The sequence below is a fragment of the Maniola jurtina genome, chromosome Z (assembly GCF_905333055.1).
Source record: "Maniola jurtina chromosome Z, ilManJurt1.1, whole genome shotgun sequence".
NCBI classification, from domain to species: Eukaryota; Metazoa; Arthropoda; class Insecta; order Lepidoptera; family Nymphalidae; genus Maniola; species Maniola jurtina.
This window is the reverse complement of record NC_060058.1, coordinates 11,761,280-11,781,208: the sequence shown is the minus strand read 5'-3', so window position 1 is coordinate 11,781,208 and position 19,929 is coordinate 11,761,280. Positions and strand designations below refer to the sequence as shown.

Sequence of the window (19,929 nt, the reverse complement as noted above, 5' to 3'; positions counted from 1 at the left end):
GAAAAATGGAGCTTTAATTTCAATTTATATCTTCAAAACGCTCTACTGAAAAGTTGTAGTTTTGGGGATACAACAACTTACGTGGGAGGTGTCGAATATAAGACGTGTTCTGGTGCCCGCTACTTTTCCTTGAACTTCTAGACTTTTCATGGAGACATCGTCGTGTTTAGATTTAGATATAAGATCAAAGAAAGTGAGAGAGCAAATCCGTACAGCAGAGGCGCTAATGGCTTTATGCCAAGTTCTTCAAAATTGGACTTGTTGCTAAGAAATTAGATGGGACGTATAGTAACAGTATCTACATCCAAGTCAAGAATAGTACCTAACTAGACATCTTCTAGGCAAGCACACTTCATCTTAGGCTGCATCATCTCTTGCCAGAAGGTCTGATTACAACTAAATCCTTCAGCAATTCGCAAGCAATTTAATCGAGTAGAAATACTCCGAGCTCAGTTATTTCATAGTTCTTCGTCACCCTCGGACTGATTCTGAGTTTTCTTATGAGGCTTGTTGTTTCAACGTTGTATCGGATGAGATCGCATTTGCACACTTTAGTCCTATCCTACTTATTTATTTCTTGTAATAGCTGCAATGCGACTCCTTTTACAGTTCTATAAGTATTTAAGTTTGGGTTGCCTGGAAGAGATCACTGTAGTGATAAGGTCGCCATTTGTTTTTATATGTGTATCATATTGTATTCTTACTCAATGTAACTTTGTTAACAATAAAGCTGTTTAAATAAAATAAAAAAATAGTTCATCTATTACAGCGTGTGTGCGATAAAGCGATTATCTATGTACAAGCTTATGCTCGTGACTTCGTCTACGTGGACAGCACCAATTTGGAACCCCTATTTTGCCTTCTTAGCAGATTTCTACGTCATAATAGCTATCTGCTTGCCTAATTTAGACGGTCCGTCCAGTAGTTTAAGCTGTGAGTTGATAGATCAGTTAATCACCTTTTCCTTTTATATATTTAGACAAAAGAACGTACGTCCAAATCGAAGAGTGTGCGGGAGCCCTAAACCAACTATGGTCGAACGATTCAGATAATCGTTTCGGTCAGCGCTCGTATATTAGCACATGACATCAGTACGGGTCTCCCCTGCGCCGATAAAGATGTCCACTGAAGTGGTTTACGCGTTCACGGGATTTCTATATGAAATTGTTTCATTTGGACCCGTTCCCGCAAAACGCTATGAAATCTAATAGCTTTAGGAGTTCATTTTATAGGATTTATCAAACAATTTTAAGACATCTTTTAACTGCTAGGCTATCGATGGTTTTTGTATAGCTATAGTTATTTTTACTAATAATTTTATATAGTTGCAGTTTTTGGTTTAGAATTCTTTGGCACTAAACCATTGCCGAGGGAGTCTATTTGAACGATAAAACTATTTACCTAGCGCTAAGTAAACGCCATCCATTTACGCCTACTGTATACAGCACCCATTCAGAAGTTCAGTTTTTACAATTCATCGTTTGTTAGCTTACTTATATTGATACTATAATGGTTACTAGAAATAACATTATACAATAACATAAATTACGTTTATTTATATTTCATCATCATCATCACTTTACTCGTTCTTCGATCACCGAGCGTTCGAACACAATGATAACTCAAAACAGTCGATTTTTTAGTTGTCTCAGTTTTGATCTAGGTGGAAATTTAGGAAGAAATAAATATTAAAAATATAGTCATTTCGTTTTTCGATAAACAGACTTGACTATGACTTATCAAAAAATAAAACAATATTTTAAATGCAAACATTATAACAACTAACATAACACTTCGGTGCTTGGAATGAATAATCACACAACTTAAAAAAGCTAAATTTTCAGGAGAGCCGTTTGAAAATTTTAAAAAAGATTCGTCTTCACAACTTTTTATTTAATGAAGATAAAACAGAGCCATATTAATGTCACTCTTCTGTCTATCTGTCTGTCCGTCCCTCTGTCTTTCCGCGTGTCACAGGTCTCTAGCTCGTAGACGAAATGCATCTGGTGTATCGTTGTTTAGAGCTCACTAGAAGATGCCCGCAGCTTCGCCCGCGTAGATTTCGGTTTTTTAGAATCCCGTAAGAACTCTTTGATTTTCCGGGATAAAAAGTAACCTATGTGCTAATCCAGGATATTATTTATCTCCATTCCAAATTTCAGCCAAATCCATTCAGTAGTTATTGCGTGAAAGAGTAACAAACATACACATACACACACACACACACACATACATATTATGTGTGTGATAAGGTAGAGACGAATATAAGTTTTATTTTATTTTTATCTTAAAAAACAAAGAAATGGGGGGGCCATCAAAGTTGTCAGTTTTAGACCATTTTTGTGACGGAGGCTATCTCAAAAACTAAACTAAGTATTTAGTAAGAAATATACCGATACATCGGTATATTTTGTACCATATACTGTATTTAAATCATCAGATCAATTCAATAACTTACTTAACTATAAAAAGTAACCGTAATATCATACTAATACTTATTATAAATGCGAAAGTGTGTTTGTTTGTCCTTCCTCCGCGCCCTAACTAAGCAACCGAGCGACTTGATTTTCGGCTTTGAATGAAAGTTGAAAGGACGGAGAGTAACATAGACTATTTCTTATCCCGGAAAATCAAAGAGTTTTCCAAAACTTAGTCTTAATACATAATATTAAAAGCACTACGTATTTAAGTATATTATGGTTTGCAAGGGATTTGTGGGCGTTAAACTGTCTTACCCATTGAGTAAGACTATAGAGTAGCAAACCAATATTCTACTGACTGAAAATAGTATAAGTAATTTTTCATAAATTCCATTACAAGTCGATGATTTCACTTGGTGGTAAGTCATGTTGCAGTCTAAGATAGAAGCAGGCTAACTTGGAAGGATATAACAGTTTTTATTAACCCGTACTCCTTATCGGATTCTACTCGGCATGGAACCGGAACGCTAAATCACTTGGGGGCACGTCTTTGCCGGTAGAGGGGTAACTTGCCACGGCCGAAGCCATCCATCAGACCAAACCAGAGACAATTTAGAAATAATAAATTCCCAATTTGATCCTTCCGGGAATCGAACCCGCGACCTCCCACTCATACAAGTATAAATTAAAAATTTATGACACCCCCGACAAATGAAGGTTACAGTTACTAGAAAAGAGCTAATAACTTTCAAACGGCAAAACCGATTTTCTTGAATTATAGCTAAAAACACTCACGATCAAGCCGATTGAAGAGACTAAAAAATCATGTTATTACTTTATTTTTAACAAAATTAATTATTTATTATTATAAATTTGTACGGATCGTCACGCTGTTCGGAAGGCGATCACTGACGTCAGAAGGGAAGAAACGATAAATATTTTCAATTTTTTAACATAAAAATAGAGTAATTTCTGCGGGAAAATGTTTTTAGTAGCATTTTAGTTATGTAAACAATAGGCTGAGATACTACATATTTATAAAACAGTCCAAGACCATATTGCTTATTAAAACGCAGATAGTAAAAAAATAAAAGTGGATGCCTGAAATTCTTACCATTTCGACTTAACAGGGCTCTCTCCGTCACTTACTCCATACAATCGGAGTTCCAATTTCATTTGAATATTAAGCAACCAAAGTCCATGAAATTTTGCAGACGTATCTAATATCTGTGCCTGTGGCGTTTAAGATTTTTCTAAAAATATGCAGTTTTAAAATTACAGGGGCTCAAAGATTTGTATGTGAGTTTTTAAGACCGCGTAACTTTGAAACCGAATATTTTAACAGAAATCTGGAAAACCACAGGCATAGATATTAGTTTCTAGAATATGTCTGCAAAATTTCATGGACTTTGGTTGCTTAATATTCAAATGAAATTGGAACTACGTTTGTATGGAGCGAGTGACGGAGAGACCCCTCTTAACCAGTAGGCTCGCACAGCTTTGTGGGACATTGCTGCTCTTAGCTCTATAAAAAAGACATCTCTCTGACTTCACCTGGCTGCAGTGCTGTAACTTCATTAAAAGAAGATTAAAAGAAACTTTCTCGCTACAAAAAGTATTTAAAACCTCGCTTGCGGTGTGTTGTGAGCTCAATGTAAGAGCAGACTATGGAGAGTTTTTGTTTTTTCATTTCTTTTTGTCCTTAAGCAATGATATTATAAATATAATTTATAATGTATAAATATTATTTAAAAACCGGTCAAGTGCGAATCGGACTTGAACAAGAAGGATTCCGTACAAGATTTAATAACACTAAAATATTTTTTTTTTTTCAATTTGCATGGCAGCTATTATGGCACGTAGACTTTACGAAGGGACCATAACTGTGTTAAACTCTGTCACAAAGTGTACTGTTGTTATATTTCCAAAACTATAAGCAGTTCTATCACAATGAACCCATTTTGTTAACCCCGACCCAAAAAGAGGGGTGTTATAAGTTTGACGTGTGTATCTGTATATCTGTGTATCTATCTGTGGCATCGTAGCTCCTAAACTAATGAACCGATTCTAATTTAGTTTTTTTTTTTTGTTTGAAAGGTGGCTTGATCGAGAGTGCTCTTAGCTATAATAAAAGAAAATCGGTTCAGCCGTTTGAAAGTTATCAGCTCTTTTCTACTTTTACTTGTCGGGGGTGTGGTATAAATTTTTAATTTACACTTGTTTTCTATTTTTATTTATTATTTATTCCAGTATTTTGTCGCTAGGTAAATCCGCCGTCGTCGGGGCTGATCGACCATGCGGTGAGCATGCGACCAGACTACCACAGGGCAATTGTCGACACAATCGTCCATTACGGCTGGAAGGAGGTCATTTACATTTACGACTCACATGATGGTGAGTATATAAACAAATAAGCAATTTTTTAAGGGTTCTAAATTCAAATTTAATTTGGTTTCTCGCAATCTGTAAAAAAATACACGACAATCTGTAAACAAATCATTTCTATTCTTCTAGACTAAAATGTGTTTAAATTACAAGAGCCGCATTTAAGTGTTTTGTTATTGATTGTTTTTAGGATCTTAACCTAACATATAATGTCGTTAAAGTCTTTAAGAGTCATTTTACTTTAGAAATTATATAATTTTTTTAAGTTCCGTAAAAAGATAAAAAAAGTAAATGCAATCCAAGCCATAAACGTCTTAAAGGGTAATCTAACGACATTTAAGTTATGTAAATATAAGCCGTTGTTAGAAAAAATGCTAGACTAAAAAGCCAAAACTCTCCTGCTATAATTATTATTTACTCTAGAAACTTAAAAATACAGCTATTCGAAAGTGCTCTGTTTGCTCTACATTTCTATAGTTTCAAGTTTTGTATACGTTTATTAGTTATCAAATGGTATCATTTCATTATAAATTCGCGCTTTTTTGATCATATCTCGAAACTTGGTTTTGGTAGTTAACGACACTTTAGCTTTAGGACGGCAGAATGGCAGTATCATCTTCTCAGCATTACATAAAAATCTTTACTTGAAAGAGTTCAGTTTAAGAAATTAGTCAAAAATAATGATTTTGACATGAGTTACTCACAAATTAGTCGATACTAGAACTAATTTCTTAAACTGGACCCTTTCAATTAAAGATTTTTGTATAAACCTGTGAGGATGCCATTGGCGCAATTAAACTGCCATAAGCCTATTTTGTCATATTAGTTTACAAGTTTCGAAAAACCAAATTAAAATATTTAACTATATTTATTTTTATGAACTCAGAATTTTTTCCTCTTTCATTTGATATCTCACTCGATAGATTAGCAAAAAAAATTTCGGAGACCCCCACTGTATTGGAGTCAGGTCAATTTTTTCCATATAAAATGTAGCCTATATTACCCGGACCATAATAACGAATCGATTGACACCTCATTCATCAAAATCGGCTCAGTAGTTTAGGCACTACGGTAGAACACACATAAATACAAACCTATATACCTACATACATGTCTACATACATATTACACTGCTTTAATCGTAAACCTTCCTTTTGGCTTTGCCGTAGTCGAGTAAAAAGGAACCCTTACAGGCGCACATCGCTGTCTGTCTCAAGACCCGTTAGTGGTAAGATGTGGTAAGGACTCGCACTTGAAGGGTTCCGTACCTTCATACGGAACCCTTCGTGTTTTCCAAAGGTGTGTTACGGAGTTTTTTTTTTTAATTTACATGCGACCATCAAGTATTATTATTTTAAGTATAGAACGTAACGTAGGCTATACTCACGTAGTTAGCCCGACTTTTTTTATTATTTGTTGTTACAGCTGCAATATGATACACACTCTCGAAAATTTCAACTCTCAACCTATTATGGTTCACGAGATACAACCTGCTGACAGACAGACAGACGGACGGACGGGCGAATGGACAGCGGAGGCTTAGTAGATATCTAATAGGGTCCCGTTGGCACCTTCGGGTATGGAATTCTAAAAAGGAACCTTTATTAGGATAATATCGTTGTCTGTCTGTTTATCTTTCTGTTGTGTCAAGGGAATAAGTGCACCTATGATGGACAACCGTATCTGCAATGAATTTGTACATTTTATGGTCATAATTGTATGGAAGTTGTTGGTGTAAATAATACATCAAAATAATAGGTCGCAGTGCAACTACTTACTGTGGCCATGTTGAATGGGTTCTCAACTGCCAAATAGTTGCTGTTATTTGATTCGCTAGGATCTCAGTTGTTAGGGCAGTTTAAGAGCGTTCTAAGTAATCTAATCAAGTTTCTAGTTTGTTTGTTATTCTAACCAATACTTACATCTATTTGGCCAAAGTTTGGAACAATGATACCAGCATATTACGGTGTATGTCATAGAATTGCTTAAACAAAAAATATGCCACCAACTTGTGAAAGGATGACTACGTAATCATATACCTAATTATATTGAAACGTATGAAGGGTTTTCTTAAAATTCCGGTGGGGATACTCTGATTTTCCAGAGCAAGAAGTAGCCTGTAAGGGCAACTTAGACTTTAAAGCAATTAAATATTAGGTACAGGTGCCGGCAGAAAATATTGCACATCGAACTTTAGAAAGAGATTTCTGCTTCGTAGAGCGTCGTCTCTATCACTCATACGTATGTGACGTTTCGTCGGTCTCAACGACAGAGACAATGCTCTATGAAACCGTTATCTCTTTCTAAAGTTCGATGTGCAATGTTTTCTGCCGCCGCAAAACATCGTAGGCTACTAGCCTGAGTGAGAGTTCTCCACACGTTCTCAAGGTGTGTGAAGTCTTCCAATTGGTCAGCGTGGTAGACTATGGCATACTTAAACCAACGCCAGCCTACTACTAGGAGTGGGTCTCTAAGAATTATTATTTAAAAAATCCTGACTTACTGACTGACCCATTGAACGCCGTGCCCAACCCCTTTGACCTGAAGAAGTGCCTTAAAAGCTGAAATTTTGCACAGAGGTTCCTTTTAAAATGTCAATAAGGAACAAGCCTGGATAGTTCTTGTAATTCTAATAAGATAGAGCGTAAAAAGGTGCTTAGATGATGTTGTATAGAAGTGGGTATTATGAAAATAAATATAATAAAGTTCAGTTCCCATCATGTACTCGTTTGATTCACATCATGGTGGCATCGGTGAATGTAATTAAATAATAATTGCGCGTGTAGAACTGTGTAATGTACGTTAAGATAAGTTTTGGATGCAGTGTGCAGTGATAAGTAAATAATAAAAATGGAACACGCGAGGCCACCAGCGGAATTGTGCCTGGAAGGTGGGCCGGCGTGCCGTGCAACCGCGTGGCGAAAATGGCGGCAGCAGTTTTATGTATTTTTAAAAGCGGCCGGCGTTCACAAGGAATCTACGGATGTGCAGGCCAGCCTACTAGTAAACTTGATAGGATCGGAGGGTTATGATATTTATACGACGTTCAAATACACAAAAGAAGAAAATCGTGAAGATATTGATACATTGGTAAAAAAATTCAACGAACACTTTGGCACGAAACAAAACACAACTATGGTACGTTTCAAGTTCTTTACCCGAAATCAAGAATCTGGCGAGTCGATCGACGAATACGTGACGGCCTTGAAAATTTTATCAGAACATTGTGAATTCGAGCATTTAGAGGAAGGCCTTATTCGTGATCGAATAGTTTGCGGCGTATTGGATAGCAAAGTACGAGATAGATTATTGAGGTCAGAAGAGTTAACTTTGCAAAGTGCTCTTAAGATATGCCGGGCTAATGAGATGTCGATTGAAGAGAAAAAGAACATCGAAGGCACCAAGGCGAAGGCTGAGGAGGCGTGTGCGTCATCATCATCGACGTCAGTGGACGTGATACGAGGCGGTCGCGCAGGCGCGGGCGGCGCGGCGCCGCCGCCGTGGGCTCGGCGCGGGCGCGTCCCGGCGCGCGGCGGCCGCGGCGCGCGGAGCGCTGTGGCTCGCGCTCCTCCTCGCGGCTCCTCGACGGACGTGGCGTCGCGGCGTTGTAAAAAATGTGGCGGATTTCAGTGCGATGGTGGTTATTATTGCCCGGCGCGCGAGGCTATCTGTTTTTTATGTCGATCTATCGGGCATTTTCGAAACGTCTGTGCTTTAAATTCACGAAAGAATGTGTACCAAATAGTGGAAAACAGTGATACGGATGAGGAATCGTATGATATCTGGACAATCGACGGTGACTTAACGTGTAAGGACAGGAACAGATGGTATGAAACTTTACAATTATTTAATAGTGTTCAAACGGAAAAATTCAAACTCGATACTGGATCGGATCTTAACGTTATATCTTTAGAAAAATATAAACAACTAGGTTTTCAGTTATCATCCTTACAACAAAATAACGTTCGGGCCCAATCCTTTTGTGGTTCTAAAATACCTATACTGGGATCGTGTTATATTTCTTGGATGTATAAAAATAGCATATATAATCTTCAATTTTGCATTTGTAAATATGACTGTGAGAGTGTATTAGGTAAATATGCTTGTGAGGAGTTAGGTATTGTTTAACGTGTGTTCACTATTAATATAGATAAATATGCTGATTTATTTAAAGGATTAGGTAAACTGCCAGGCGAGTACAAGATTATTATTGATTCAGGAGTACAACCGTCGGTCTGTCCCGTCAGAAAAATACCTATCGGTGTTCGTGATAAGTTAAAAGTGGAACTAAAGCGCATGGAAGATATGGGTGTTATAAGGAAAGTATCGCATCCTACCGATTGGGTGAACGCGATAGTAGTAGTAGCCAAGAAAAATGGTAGTAGTATACGTGTTTGTCTCGATCCGAGACCGCTAAACCGGGCGGTGCGGCGCGCGCATTACCCGCTGCCTACACTCACGGAAATAGCCGCCAAGCTACAGGGTGCGCGATATTTCAGCAAGCTAGATGCTCGTTCGGGTTACTGGATGATTCAGATTGATGATGAGAGCGCAGATCTATGCACGTTCGGAACACCTTTTGGACGATATCAGTTTTTACGCTTACCTTACGGAATTAATTGCGCTTCGGAGGTGCTTCACGCTCGTGTGCGGCAACTCCTGGAAGATCTGGAGGGCGTAGATTCGTTCGTGGATGATATCATCGTATGGGGTACGACTAAGGCGCAGCACGATGACAGACTAAAATGTTTATTAGAAAGGGCGAGGCAAGTAGGTATAAAATTTAATAGAGAAAAATGTGAGTTTAGCGTTCAGGAAGTGAGTTATCTGGGGCACACGTTTAGCTCGGAGGGCATGTCAATCGACAAAAGCAAGCTAAAGGCTATCGAAGACATGCCTATGCCCCAAAATAGGTCTGCCTTAGAACGGTTTTTAGGCATGGTTAACTACTTGTCCAAATTTATTACGAATTACTCAGAGTTAGCGTCACCTCTGCGCAGTTTATTGAAAAAAGACGTAGTGTGGCGTTGGGAAGAGGCGCATGATAACGCCGTGCGTGAACTGAAGCGAAAGTTATGCGCAGCGCCCGTGCTGGCGCTGTACTCGCCGCGCGAGCCCGTGCTGCTGTCCGTGGACGCCAGCTCGCACGCGCTGGGCGCGGTGCTGCTGCAGGCGGGCCGCCCCGTGGAATTCGCGTCCTGCACTCTCACCGACACGCAAACCAGGTATGCGCAAATAGAAAAGGAGTTGCTTGCCATTGTATTTGCTCTAGAGCGATTTCATCAGTATCTGTACGGCCGGGGTGACATCACGGTCGAAACAGATCATAAGCCCTTAGAAGCCCTGTTTAATAAACCGTTAGACGCGGTGCCTGCGCGTTTGCAGCGCATGATGCTACGAATTCAAGGTTATAACTTTAAAGTGGTATATAAGCCAGGGAAATATATGTTCGTTGCGGACACTCTGTCGCGCGCTCCGCTGCCGGAGCTGATGAGCAGTAACGTCTCGGTTGAAGTCGAGGCGCATTCCTGTTTTGTAATTAATAACGTCCGATTTAGTGATGAAAAAATTAAATTAGTTAAAAAAGGCGTCGAGTCGGATAAGGAATGCCAAACTATTATCAAGTACATAAAAGATGGGTGGCCAGTAAATAAATATGATGCCGATGAATGTGTGCGGCACTTATGGTCATACAGAGAAAGTTTTGAATATATAGATAATATTATTTTAAAAGATAATTTGGTTTACATACCCCGAAGCCTTCGTACAGAAATGATAAACCGTGTTCATGAAGGTCACATGGGCATCGATCGGTGCAAGCGGCGCGCTCGATTGGTAATGTTTTGGCCGGGCATGGCGCGCGACGTGGAGCGCGCGGTGCGCCGGTGTGCGACGTGCGCGCAGCACGCGCCGCGACCCTCGCGAGAACCCATGATACCGCACGAGATACCAGATATTCCGTGGTCGAAGGTAGGTTCGGATATTTTTCAGTATCGAAATAAAAACTTTTTAATTCTCGTAGATTATTTTTCAAACTTTATAGAAGTCAGTTCGCTCAGTAGTATAGGAAGCAAGGCGGTCATACAAGCTATGAAGGATCAGTTCGCCAGGCATGGCATTCCAGTTCAATTGGTCACTGACAACGGCCCGGCGTATTGCTCAAGGGAATTTGCCGATTTCCGAACAAAATGGGGGTTTTCTCATATCACTACGTCACCCAACTATCCTCAAGCTAACGGCCGAAGTGAAAAAAGCGTACGAACTATTAAAAATATGTTAATTAAAGCAACTAATTCGGGATCAGACTTTCACTTGGGACTGCTGAACTTTAGAGCATGTCCACGCGATGGAGTAAGCTCTCCAGCTGAACTGCTCATGGGGCGCAGATTAAATACCAGGCTTCCAGCGCATGAGCGATCTCTTAGACCCCAGCGTGATAACACCGCGGATTACCAAAGCATCTTAGGTAAGCAGGTTAAGAGCAAAACTTATTACGATCAGCATTCGCGAGTTTTGCCCGAACTAGTACCGGGACAGAGTGTAGTTATGGTTGATGAAGGCAAACGGAAGCATGCCGTAGTACAAAGTGCAGCGCCTCAACCGCGCTCGTACTTCGTCAAGGACAATGTGTCCGGGAGACGTTACAGACGAAATAGACGTCATTTACTACTCATGCCTCCAGTTGAAGCTCGCGCAACGGAGGAAGATAAGTGGAGTGACGCAGAAGGCGACAATCATAATACACCTCAGGATACTCATCCTACTGCTACTACTACCGCGGAAACCCTTACGGTCTATGATAATGAGAGTATGCCAAATAATGAAAATAAAATAGCAGCACGCAGACCGGCGGCTGTCAAGGCTCGCATGAATTTAAAATATTTAAAATGATTATTTATTAATTAAATAGGTACAATTCATTACAGCTAGATTAATTCTAATATATAAACAATATGCATGTATAATTATTTTTTATTTTTTAGCAGTATGTAATGTTTAAATATTTTAATTAATTAATGTTTTAATAATTTACTTAATGTTAAATTGGATTACGTATATTAATGTATACCTAATTTCAGTCTTAAGTTTCTCTATTGATCAATTAATAATATTGTAAGAATATATTGTGTTCTTAACTTTATAAAAATAAGGGGAAAGATGTTGTATAGAAGTGGGTATTATGAAAATAAATATAATAAAGTTCAGTTCCCATCATGTACTCGTTTGATTCACATCAGATGATTTATATACATATATTTTGGGTAAGTAGGTAGGCAACCGAAAAGGAAAAAATCTTTAATTAGGTAAGTATATTTAGTTACTATTCGATGATTTAATAGTGACCCGTGGTACAAAACAGTTTAGTTACTAAGAGGCATAATATGTGCAGGTTCCGTACAGAAAGTTTCCAATGATTTGATTTGATCTATAATTTGTAACATAATATTATTGTGACGCTCCCCGCCGCCGACCTTTTTATATTTTCGCATAGCGAAACCACGGGCGGTTGTTAGTTATAAAATATAATATTCACGATAAAAAATAGCTCTTCTTACACAAATTGACCTGTATTATAAATTCATCAAGTTTCCATTAAGAAATTAAAAATATTCACTTCTACGCAGCGTAACCTGTTAGAGCACATTTTGCTACTTTATTTTCTCAACTATACCATATTTTAAAATGAACTTCGAAGTTTATTTTCTTGGCTAAAAGAATACGCTACCTTTAACTCATACTCCTGGAACTTTGTTCCAAGCGTAAGATAAATAATATTTATTTACAAGAGTTTTTTTAAGGTTGAGTACCAGTAAGGAAAAAATCTGAAAACCACGAATGTGTAGTTACATAAAAAAAATTAAAAAGGGCTGTTTTTGTATGATGATTGGAATCCTTCTTGTTCAAGTCTAACTTGCCCAGTTAGACCTGAACAAGACCCTTGATCAGTTTTTTTTTATATGAATAACTAGCGGGCAAACGAGCAGTCGAGTCTTCAGTGTCAGTGTCAGTCAGAGGTGATTGCTGATTACCGATACCTATGTCAGCAACAGTGTCAGCAGCAGAGGAACCCGTCAATCCGTTGCCGGGTTTTCAGGAATTTGTTAATCCGCCCCTTAAATAACCCCATATTGAAATTTAGTGCGCCACAGGGAATTGGTTCCACAATTAGCATGTGCATGGAAAAAAGATCTAACAGAACGGGTGGTTGAAGCGCACCAAGCACCACGGAGCCCTTGTTGTTATAAAAGCAATAGAAAACGCAAAGAGAGTTTACGTCTCTGCAGTGCTTTAGACTAACTAAACTGGGATTGTCCACAAGTCTGACTGCCCTCTTGGAAACCGATCAAATGGAAGGAGTTTGTATTGAATATTACTCCCATGAATTAGGACTTATAACCGTTCTAAAATTTAAACTGCTATTATGAAAAGGTATTACTGCTATTAGCCCTTCAGCCGTCGTATTGATATAATATGGAAGTAACAATTCACCAACGGTTCTTCACTAACTGTAGTACCACCATCGTGGAAGTTAAACGAGCATTTTCGCGGCTGAATACCTCATATATCCTTATAGTCAGGAGTGATTAGCACTTTCCCAGTAGTGGCTCCCATTATAGATCAGACTTGGGCCAATTGAGAAATCATAAACTCCTAATTGCACTCTCTCTCTCATAGGGCATCATCATCATCTTACCGTCGGATCACTGCTTAGTACTAGTTTCCTCTCAGAATAAGGAGGCTTTGGCCATAGAGCACGCTGCCGAAGTATTGATTGGCAGACTTCAGACACCTTTGAGAACATTATGGTGAACTCTCAAACATGCAGGTTTCCTCACGATACTTTACTTCACCGTTGAAGCAATTAGTGACATAATATAATTGTTCAAGCTATAAATGTCTTCACGATAAAGGAAAACCCTTCACTGTTTTACTAAGTGATACTTAACCCCGAACCCCAGACCACCCGAGTACGAGGCTGATGTCTTAACTACTAGGTTATCACCGCTTTTTCATAGGGCATACCTCTCTTATTATAAGATCCAGTATCCACCTAAGTGGAGAGAAGATGTGTTTAATCGACCAATTAGATTCATAAAAGATGACGTGAAAAATTATTATGTCATCTTTTAATAATCTGATTGGTTGACTGTACACATCTCCTCGCCTCTCCGTGTAGCTTAGGGCTGCCATACGTCCCGGTACACCGGGACATGTCCCGGTCTGAAAGGTTGTGTCCCGGTCTAAAGCGCTCTGTCCCGGTGTCCCGGACAGTAAGTTAGTTGTCTGTTTGATGTTAGCTCTTTTTTTCCAGGATGAAAAACATGAGAGAGGTGTTTTAAAAATATGAAATCGTGCTATGACTGAGCTCGTTTCGCTTATCTCTCGCTTTTTATCTGTTTTTAACAAAAATAAATTGCGCTCGCGCTCAACTCCACCAACCAACCAGGTATTCACCCCGTCAAGTCGAGTTAAGATTCGGTTAAGACCTGGATAACCCCCCCCTTAAACTAATTCCTGGCTACGGGTGCGTATTATGGAAGGATGTCCCGGTCGCCCTTTCAGCATTTATGGTAGGCCTAGTGTAGCTGGACACCGGGCCCAAGGCCACTGGCGCAACATTGCGCCAAAGACGTCCTCGAAAATTCATTTGGGACCATCCCAGTGCAGTTGAAGTCATGAAGTTTGCCTTGATTTATAATCAAAGAGTAGACTAACAGGAGTACATGAAAATTAATATTCTATAGCAGTATAGTAGACTTAGAACAAGTTTGCACAGTACGACAACGTTGATAAATTAGGAATATCGACGTAAAACGTCAATGGGAAATGGACCCTTACTGATATTGATTTAAAGTCGTGTATTCAACACTACTGATTTTGGCTGTCGGTATTGTAGACATCACCAATCTTGATTCATAGAAATTCAAGTCCATTTTTTTACTCTGTTATTTGAAATTTATTAACGCTGTCGTCAAACTTGTAATAAACCTGTGCTTTCCAACTTGGCGACCGATGAACTTCATAATAATATTATATACCTTACCTAACAAAGTTTCTATCAAGTCCAAAATGCAGTAATATCTAGATTTACATTGTTAGTTGCTACCTTGTACCTAAAAAGCTCAAATCTCTATCAGGTAGGTACCTACAAATAATTTTATAATAGCAGGACTACAAAATTTTTGATTGGTATAAATGAGAAAGTGTGTCTCTCTTGACGTAGGCAGGCTTGAAGAGGTAAAACATGCATCCTGAAGACGGGCATACTCCTCCTCATTTCCTGAACCAATGACCTTGAGCGCGCGGATGAAGAAGCTGGAGAACCGTGTTTAGTGACACCATCTGCGCGCTCTTAAAAAGGCCTTTGTGCATTAGTGGAAGCATACCGGCTAATGGATTTAATTGGATTTCTTTCTAATGATATTATAGATCATCTGGAATAGCTTTAAGGTCTCGGCACACATATGGGATCGGAAAGGGATCGTAACCGTAACGCCTTTCGCCGCGCTGTCAACCAGGCGTCGACCTACCGTATGCACGTAACGAAAGCGTATCAGCAGCGCCTGTACGTCAACTCGGCTACGGCTAGGCGACACCGCGCTTACGCCTCGCCGCCCGCTGGTGGAGATGTGGAGATGTGAGCTCGGGTACGGAGAGACGTAAGCGCGGGGACGATGAGCCGTAAGCGCGGGAATTGCAAGTTCGGAGCCTGTTCCGAGGCGAGGCGATTACGTTACGATTCCGATTAGTGTGCGTTGCAGTAGGGAGTTTAATACAAATCATTCTGAACTGCTCGAGGCGATACGGTGACGATCCCTTTCCGATCCCATATGTGTGCCGAGACCTTTACACTGAAAACTCCAACTGGTATCGGAACTTGTAAATAAGAGCTCTCTTTTTAACCCCCGACCCAAAAAGAGGGGTATTATAAGTTTGACGTGTGTATCTGTGTGTCTGTGTATCTGTGTAATCTGTCTGTGGCATCGTAGCGCCTAAACGGATGAACCGATTTTAATTTAGTTTTTTTTGTTTGAAAGATGGCTTGATCGAGAGTGTTCTTAGCTATAATCTAAAAAAATCGGATCAGCCGTTTAAGAGTTATCAGCTCTTTTCTAGTTTTCTTGTAGAAAAGAAGGTTAGATAACCGTTAGGTTCATAATATTATGTCAATAGACAAATGTCAAGCTGTCTAGATGGACGTTGCGGATCGACGTAGATTGAATACATAATTATTTATTTGAAAATGATGTTTTGGAAAACTCAAATACTTTGGATCGTCGGGGGTGTTATAAATTTTTAATTTACACTTGTTACTCTTAATGTGATTAAAGATCAATATTTTAGTTCATTATGTGTCAGTAGGACTATATTTTTAATATTTAAATATATATTTTTTTCTAGTAAATCAGATGATTTCTAAGGACAGATTTAGGGCTTCAAAGTTGAGTCTGTTACTGTTTTCATTAAAACTAGGCGCGGGAGATTGGGGTGCCAGCCAGGTAACCTCCCAGTGTGCCTGAGTGCTGCTGGTCCCTTTTGGATACGTCCGAGGGGAGGAGCAGTATTTGGGCCGGTGCGCCCCGGTAACATGGCTAACAATTTTCTGTTTGGGGATATTGTTAGTTATGGCTAATGACCTGGCAGGGGGGGAGGTCTCTCCACGTGTCCTTCTGACTAGCAGAGGGCACAGTGGACGAGACGTGAGGGTGGATTTGAGGGAGACATCCTCGTGGAGGGAGAGGCGAGTTCAGTGTGCACTTACCCTGCCTCTGAGAAGGCTGTGTGGGAACTAGTCCTGCGCGGCCCTCGCCACAAATCGTAATCCCGTAGGAGCGTCATGGTCATGTCTCACGACCTCATACTGGGACCGAGGGTCTTGGCTTGACTGCCCGGACTGCGAGGAATAAACCTCTATAAAAAATTATCCAAATCTCAAGTTTGGTGCGCGGCGAGGGGATGAATGGCTGATGGATTATGCTTCTATCCTCAGAGGGGGATCAGTTTTTAGCGCACCCCCAGCCAGAGTTTTCGTGGACCCTCTGGTTGGGTTACAAATTTACACCTTCTTGGGCAATGACGGCTCTGCCCCTGTTAAGTTGTAATTCCGTCGTACTCGTGGGATTTATTATGGATAAAAACACAAACAAACCTAAGATGAACGAAGTGGAGACGAAGGAGGTGGACATATCTGGGTCTGACTCAGACTCGGCGGCGAGCTTTATGAGCGTAGGTGCGGAAAGCACAATGAGCACTGCAAGAAAAAGGCCGCTTAGCGGAGAAGAGGTGGCGGTGGCACCCAAAGAAGGCCCTGCCAAACGCGGTCGAGGCAGGCCACCTACAAGTGGCAAATATGTAGGTCTGGCACAGGCTAAGAGGAGTTTAGAGGCTGCTAAGCGTGCCGCAGAGCAGGCAGAAATAGAAGCCACCGAAAACAAGGAGGTTGCCGAACTGACGGCAGAAATCTTTTGTGGGCGGGCACGTCAACTGTCGGAAACCTCTTCTGCGGCTTCGGACGGCATGGAAGTCGAGGGCTTGACGGGAATGGAACTGAATAGCAGGGTCCATTCGGCCGTCAATACTATCAAAACAGTGGCAAAAGCCTCCAAGGGCCTTAAAGGCACGAACCAGAAAGCCCTTCAAAATGCGGCAGCAGCGATTGAGGAAGCCGCGGAGGTACTGCTGAGGCGTACCTCAACGGATGAAGTCAAACGTCTGCAGGCTGAGAATGCTAAGCTTACAAAGGAAATGGCGGAGCTTCGGTTCGAACAGGAGAAGTTACGGGCAGACCTACAAAAGATCCGTCAGGGGAAGAGGGAGAAGGAGGGTTCTTCTAAGCCCGCACAAGAGGAGTACCAATCGGAGCAGTTTCGCCTGCTCCTAAAAGAAGTATCGAGCCTGTCTGCTCGCTTCTCAGTGATTGAGGGCCGGGTTTTGCGCCCACCATTGGCCGCGGACAGAGGAGTAGCAGGGAATGCGACGTCTTCTTTTGCGGAAATGGCTGCAAAGCCGAGTAAGTCGGCTACACAAAGTCGGAAGGCGGCGCAGAAGTCCTCCAGCCAGCCTAGTCAGAAGACACCCGAGACTGCCACTTCAGGGAAGGGAAAAGGCAAGGGGAAGGCCTCTGCTGCCACGCCAGCACCTGATGCAGAGCAGCCCTCCACCTCCCATGGAGGATGCAGTGCCCCCTCTGATGCAGAACATCAGAGTCACTCAAACACACCGCCTAACGGTGGTCAATGGCAGACCGCGGGAGCCAAAAAGGAGGCCAAAAAGGCCAAAACAAAGGCCAACAAGGCGGCAAAACAGGCGGCCCAAAAAACCGCCAAGCAGCAGGCACGGCTCCGCACCCCTAGGTCTGCGGCTGTCGTGTTAACGCTGCGGCCCGACGTCAAGGAGAAGGGCCTCACGTACGCTACGGTCCTTGCTAAGGCGAAGGCAGAGATCGAACTCGGTGAGCTTGGCATTGCGGGTGTCCGGTGTAAAACCACTGTGACTGGTGCCCGCATGCTGGAAGTTGCGGGTGCCAGCAGCGGTCCACAGGCCGACGCTCTCGCTGAAAAGTTGAAGGCGTCTTTGGAGCCTATGGGAGTCAAGGTGTCTAGGCCCACCAAAAACGCCGAATTACGCATTTTGGGCCTAGATGACTCAGTAAGCACTGAGGAGTTGGAGGCTACCATCGCCAGGGTAGGAGACTGTTCTCCGGCCCAAGTGAAGTCAAGTCCAATTTCGTCGGGCTTCAATGGACTGGGAACAGCAGTCGTCAGCTGTCCAGTAGCGGCAGCCAAGAAACTCGCTGAGGGTGGCCGACTCCTAGTGGGCTGGGTGTTGGCACAGGTCAAGATCTTGCAGCCCAGGACCATGAGGTGCTACCGATGTCTCGTGGAGGGGCATGTCGGGGCCCAATGTTCCTCGGAGATAGACCGCAGTAACCTTTGTTACCGCTGTGGCAAGCCAGGGCACAAGGCAGGGTCATGCGAGGCCACGCCGCACTGCATGTTGTGTGCGGCGGCAGACAAGCCGGCGAATCACCGGGTAGGCACAAAAACCTGTACCGCACCCAAACAGAAAGGCAAAGACAAACCTGGGGTTAACCCTTCACAATCCCGGGCTCAGGAGGGAGAGAGTATGGAAACTTAATAATGGGCCCACATCTCCGCCTCCTCCAAGCGAATATCAACCACTGTGCCAGAGCTCAGGACTTGCTCCTCCAGAGCATGGCGCAGTGGTCAATCAATATCGCGGCGGTCGCTGAACCGTATTTTGTCCCTCAGAGGGATGACTGGGTGGAGGATTTGTCGGGCACAGTGGCCTTGATTTTGCGGACTACCATTGAATCTCCGTCCTTTGAAAGTGTCGTTCGGGATCGGGGCTTCGTAGTGGCGAAGATAGGTGGATTTGTGGTCGCAGGAGTATACTTTTCACCCAACAGCACTCTCGCCAACTTTGAGGACTTACTTGGGAATTTGGGCGTCGTCGTTGGTCGAAGCCGTCCTAGTCCTGTGCTTGTTCTTGGAGACTTCAATGCCAAATCTGCGGCTTGGGGCTCCTCAACGACAAATGCGCGGGGAAGAGTACTAGAGGAGTGGGCTGTTGAGCAAGGCCTGCTTCTCCTGAACCGAGGTTCTGCTCACACGTGCGTGAGACAGCGGGGCGGGTCTATAGTGGATATTTCGTTTGCTAGCCCTGCTGTAGCAAGTCGTGTGCAGGGTTGGCGTGTCATGGAGGAGGTGGAGACACTATCGGACCATAGATACATTCGATTCGATATCTCCCCTTCGGCTTTGGACGTTCATGTACGCACCGCCTCGGGAGGGGGCGGCCCGCGTTGGGCATTGAAACGCCTAAATAAAGAGGTACTCCTGGAAGCCTCTATCGTACAGGCATGGGTCTCTGCACCAGTTAGGCCAGTCAGTGTTGACGAGGAGGCAGAGTGGTTCCGAGAGGCGCTGTCACAGATTTGCGATGCGGCGATGCCGCGTATCAAGCACATTCCTGCCAGACGTCAGGTATACTGGTGGTCGCAAGATATCGCGAACTTGCGTGCCGCATGCGTTGAAGCAAGGCGCCGGTACCAAAGGCACCGCAGGAGGCGTCGCCAAACTCAGCTTGGGCCGGCTATAGA

At 42.2% G+C, this 19,929-nt stretch overlaps 1 protein-coding gene across 1 annotated transcript in view; it reads left to right on the top strand.

Moving 5' to 3' along the window:
• The window catches only part of LOC123880215 (glutamate receptor 1-like), a 136,175-nt gene that overhangs the window by 49,725 nt on the left and 66,521 nt on the right, over nucleotides 1-19,929 (top strand). Inside the window, exon 4 of the mRNA XM_045928209.1 lies at nucleotides 4,685-4,814. Coding sequence (XP_045784165.1) covers nucleotides 4,685-4,814 — 130 coding nt within the window. The remainder of the gene's footprint in view (nucleotides 1-4,684; nucleotides 4,815-19,929) is intronic.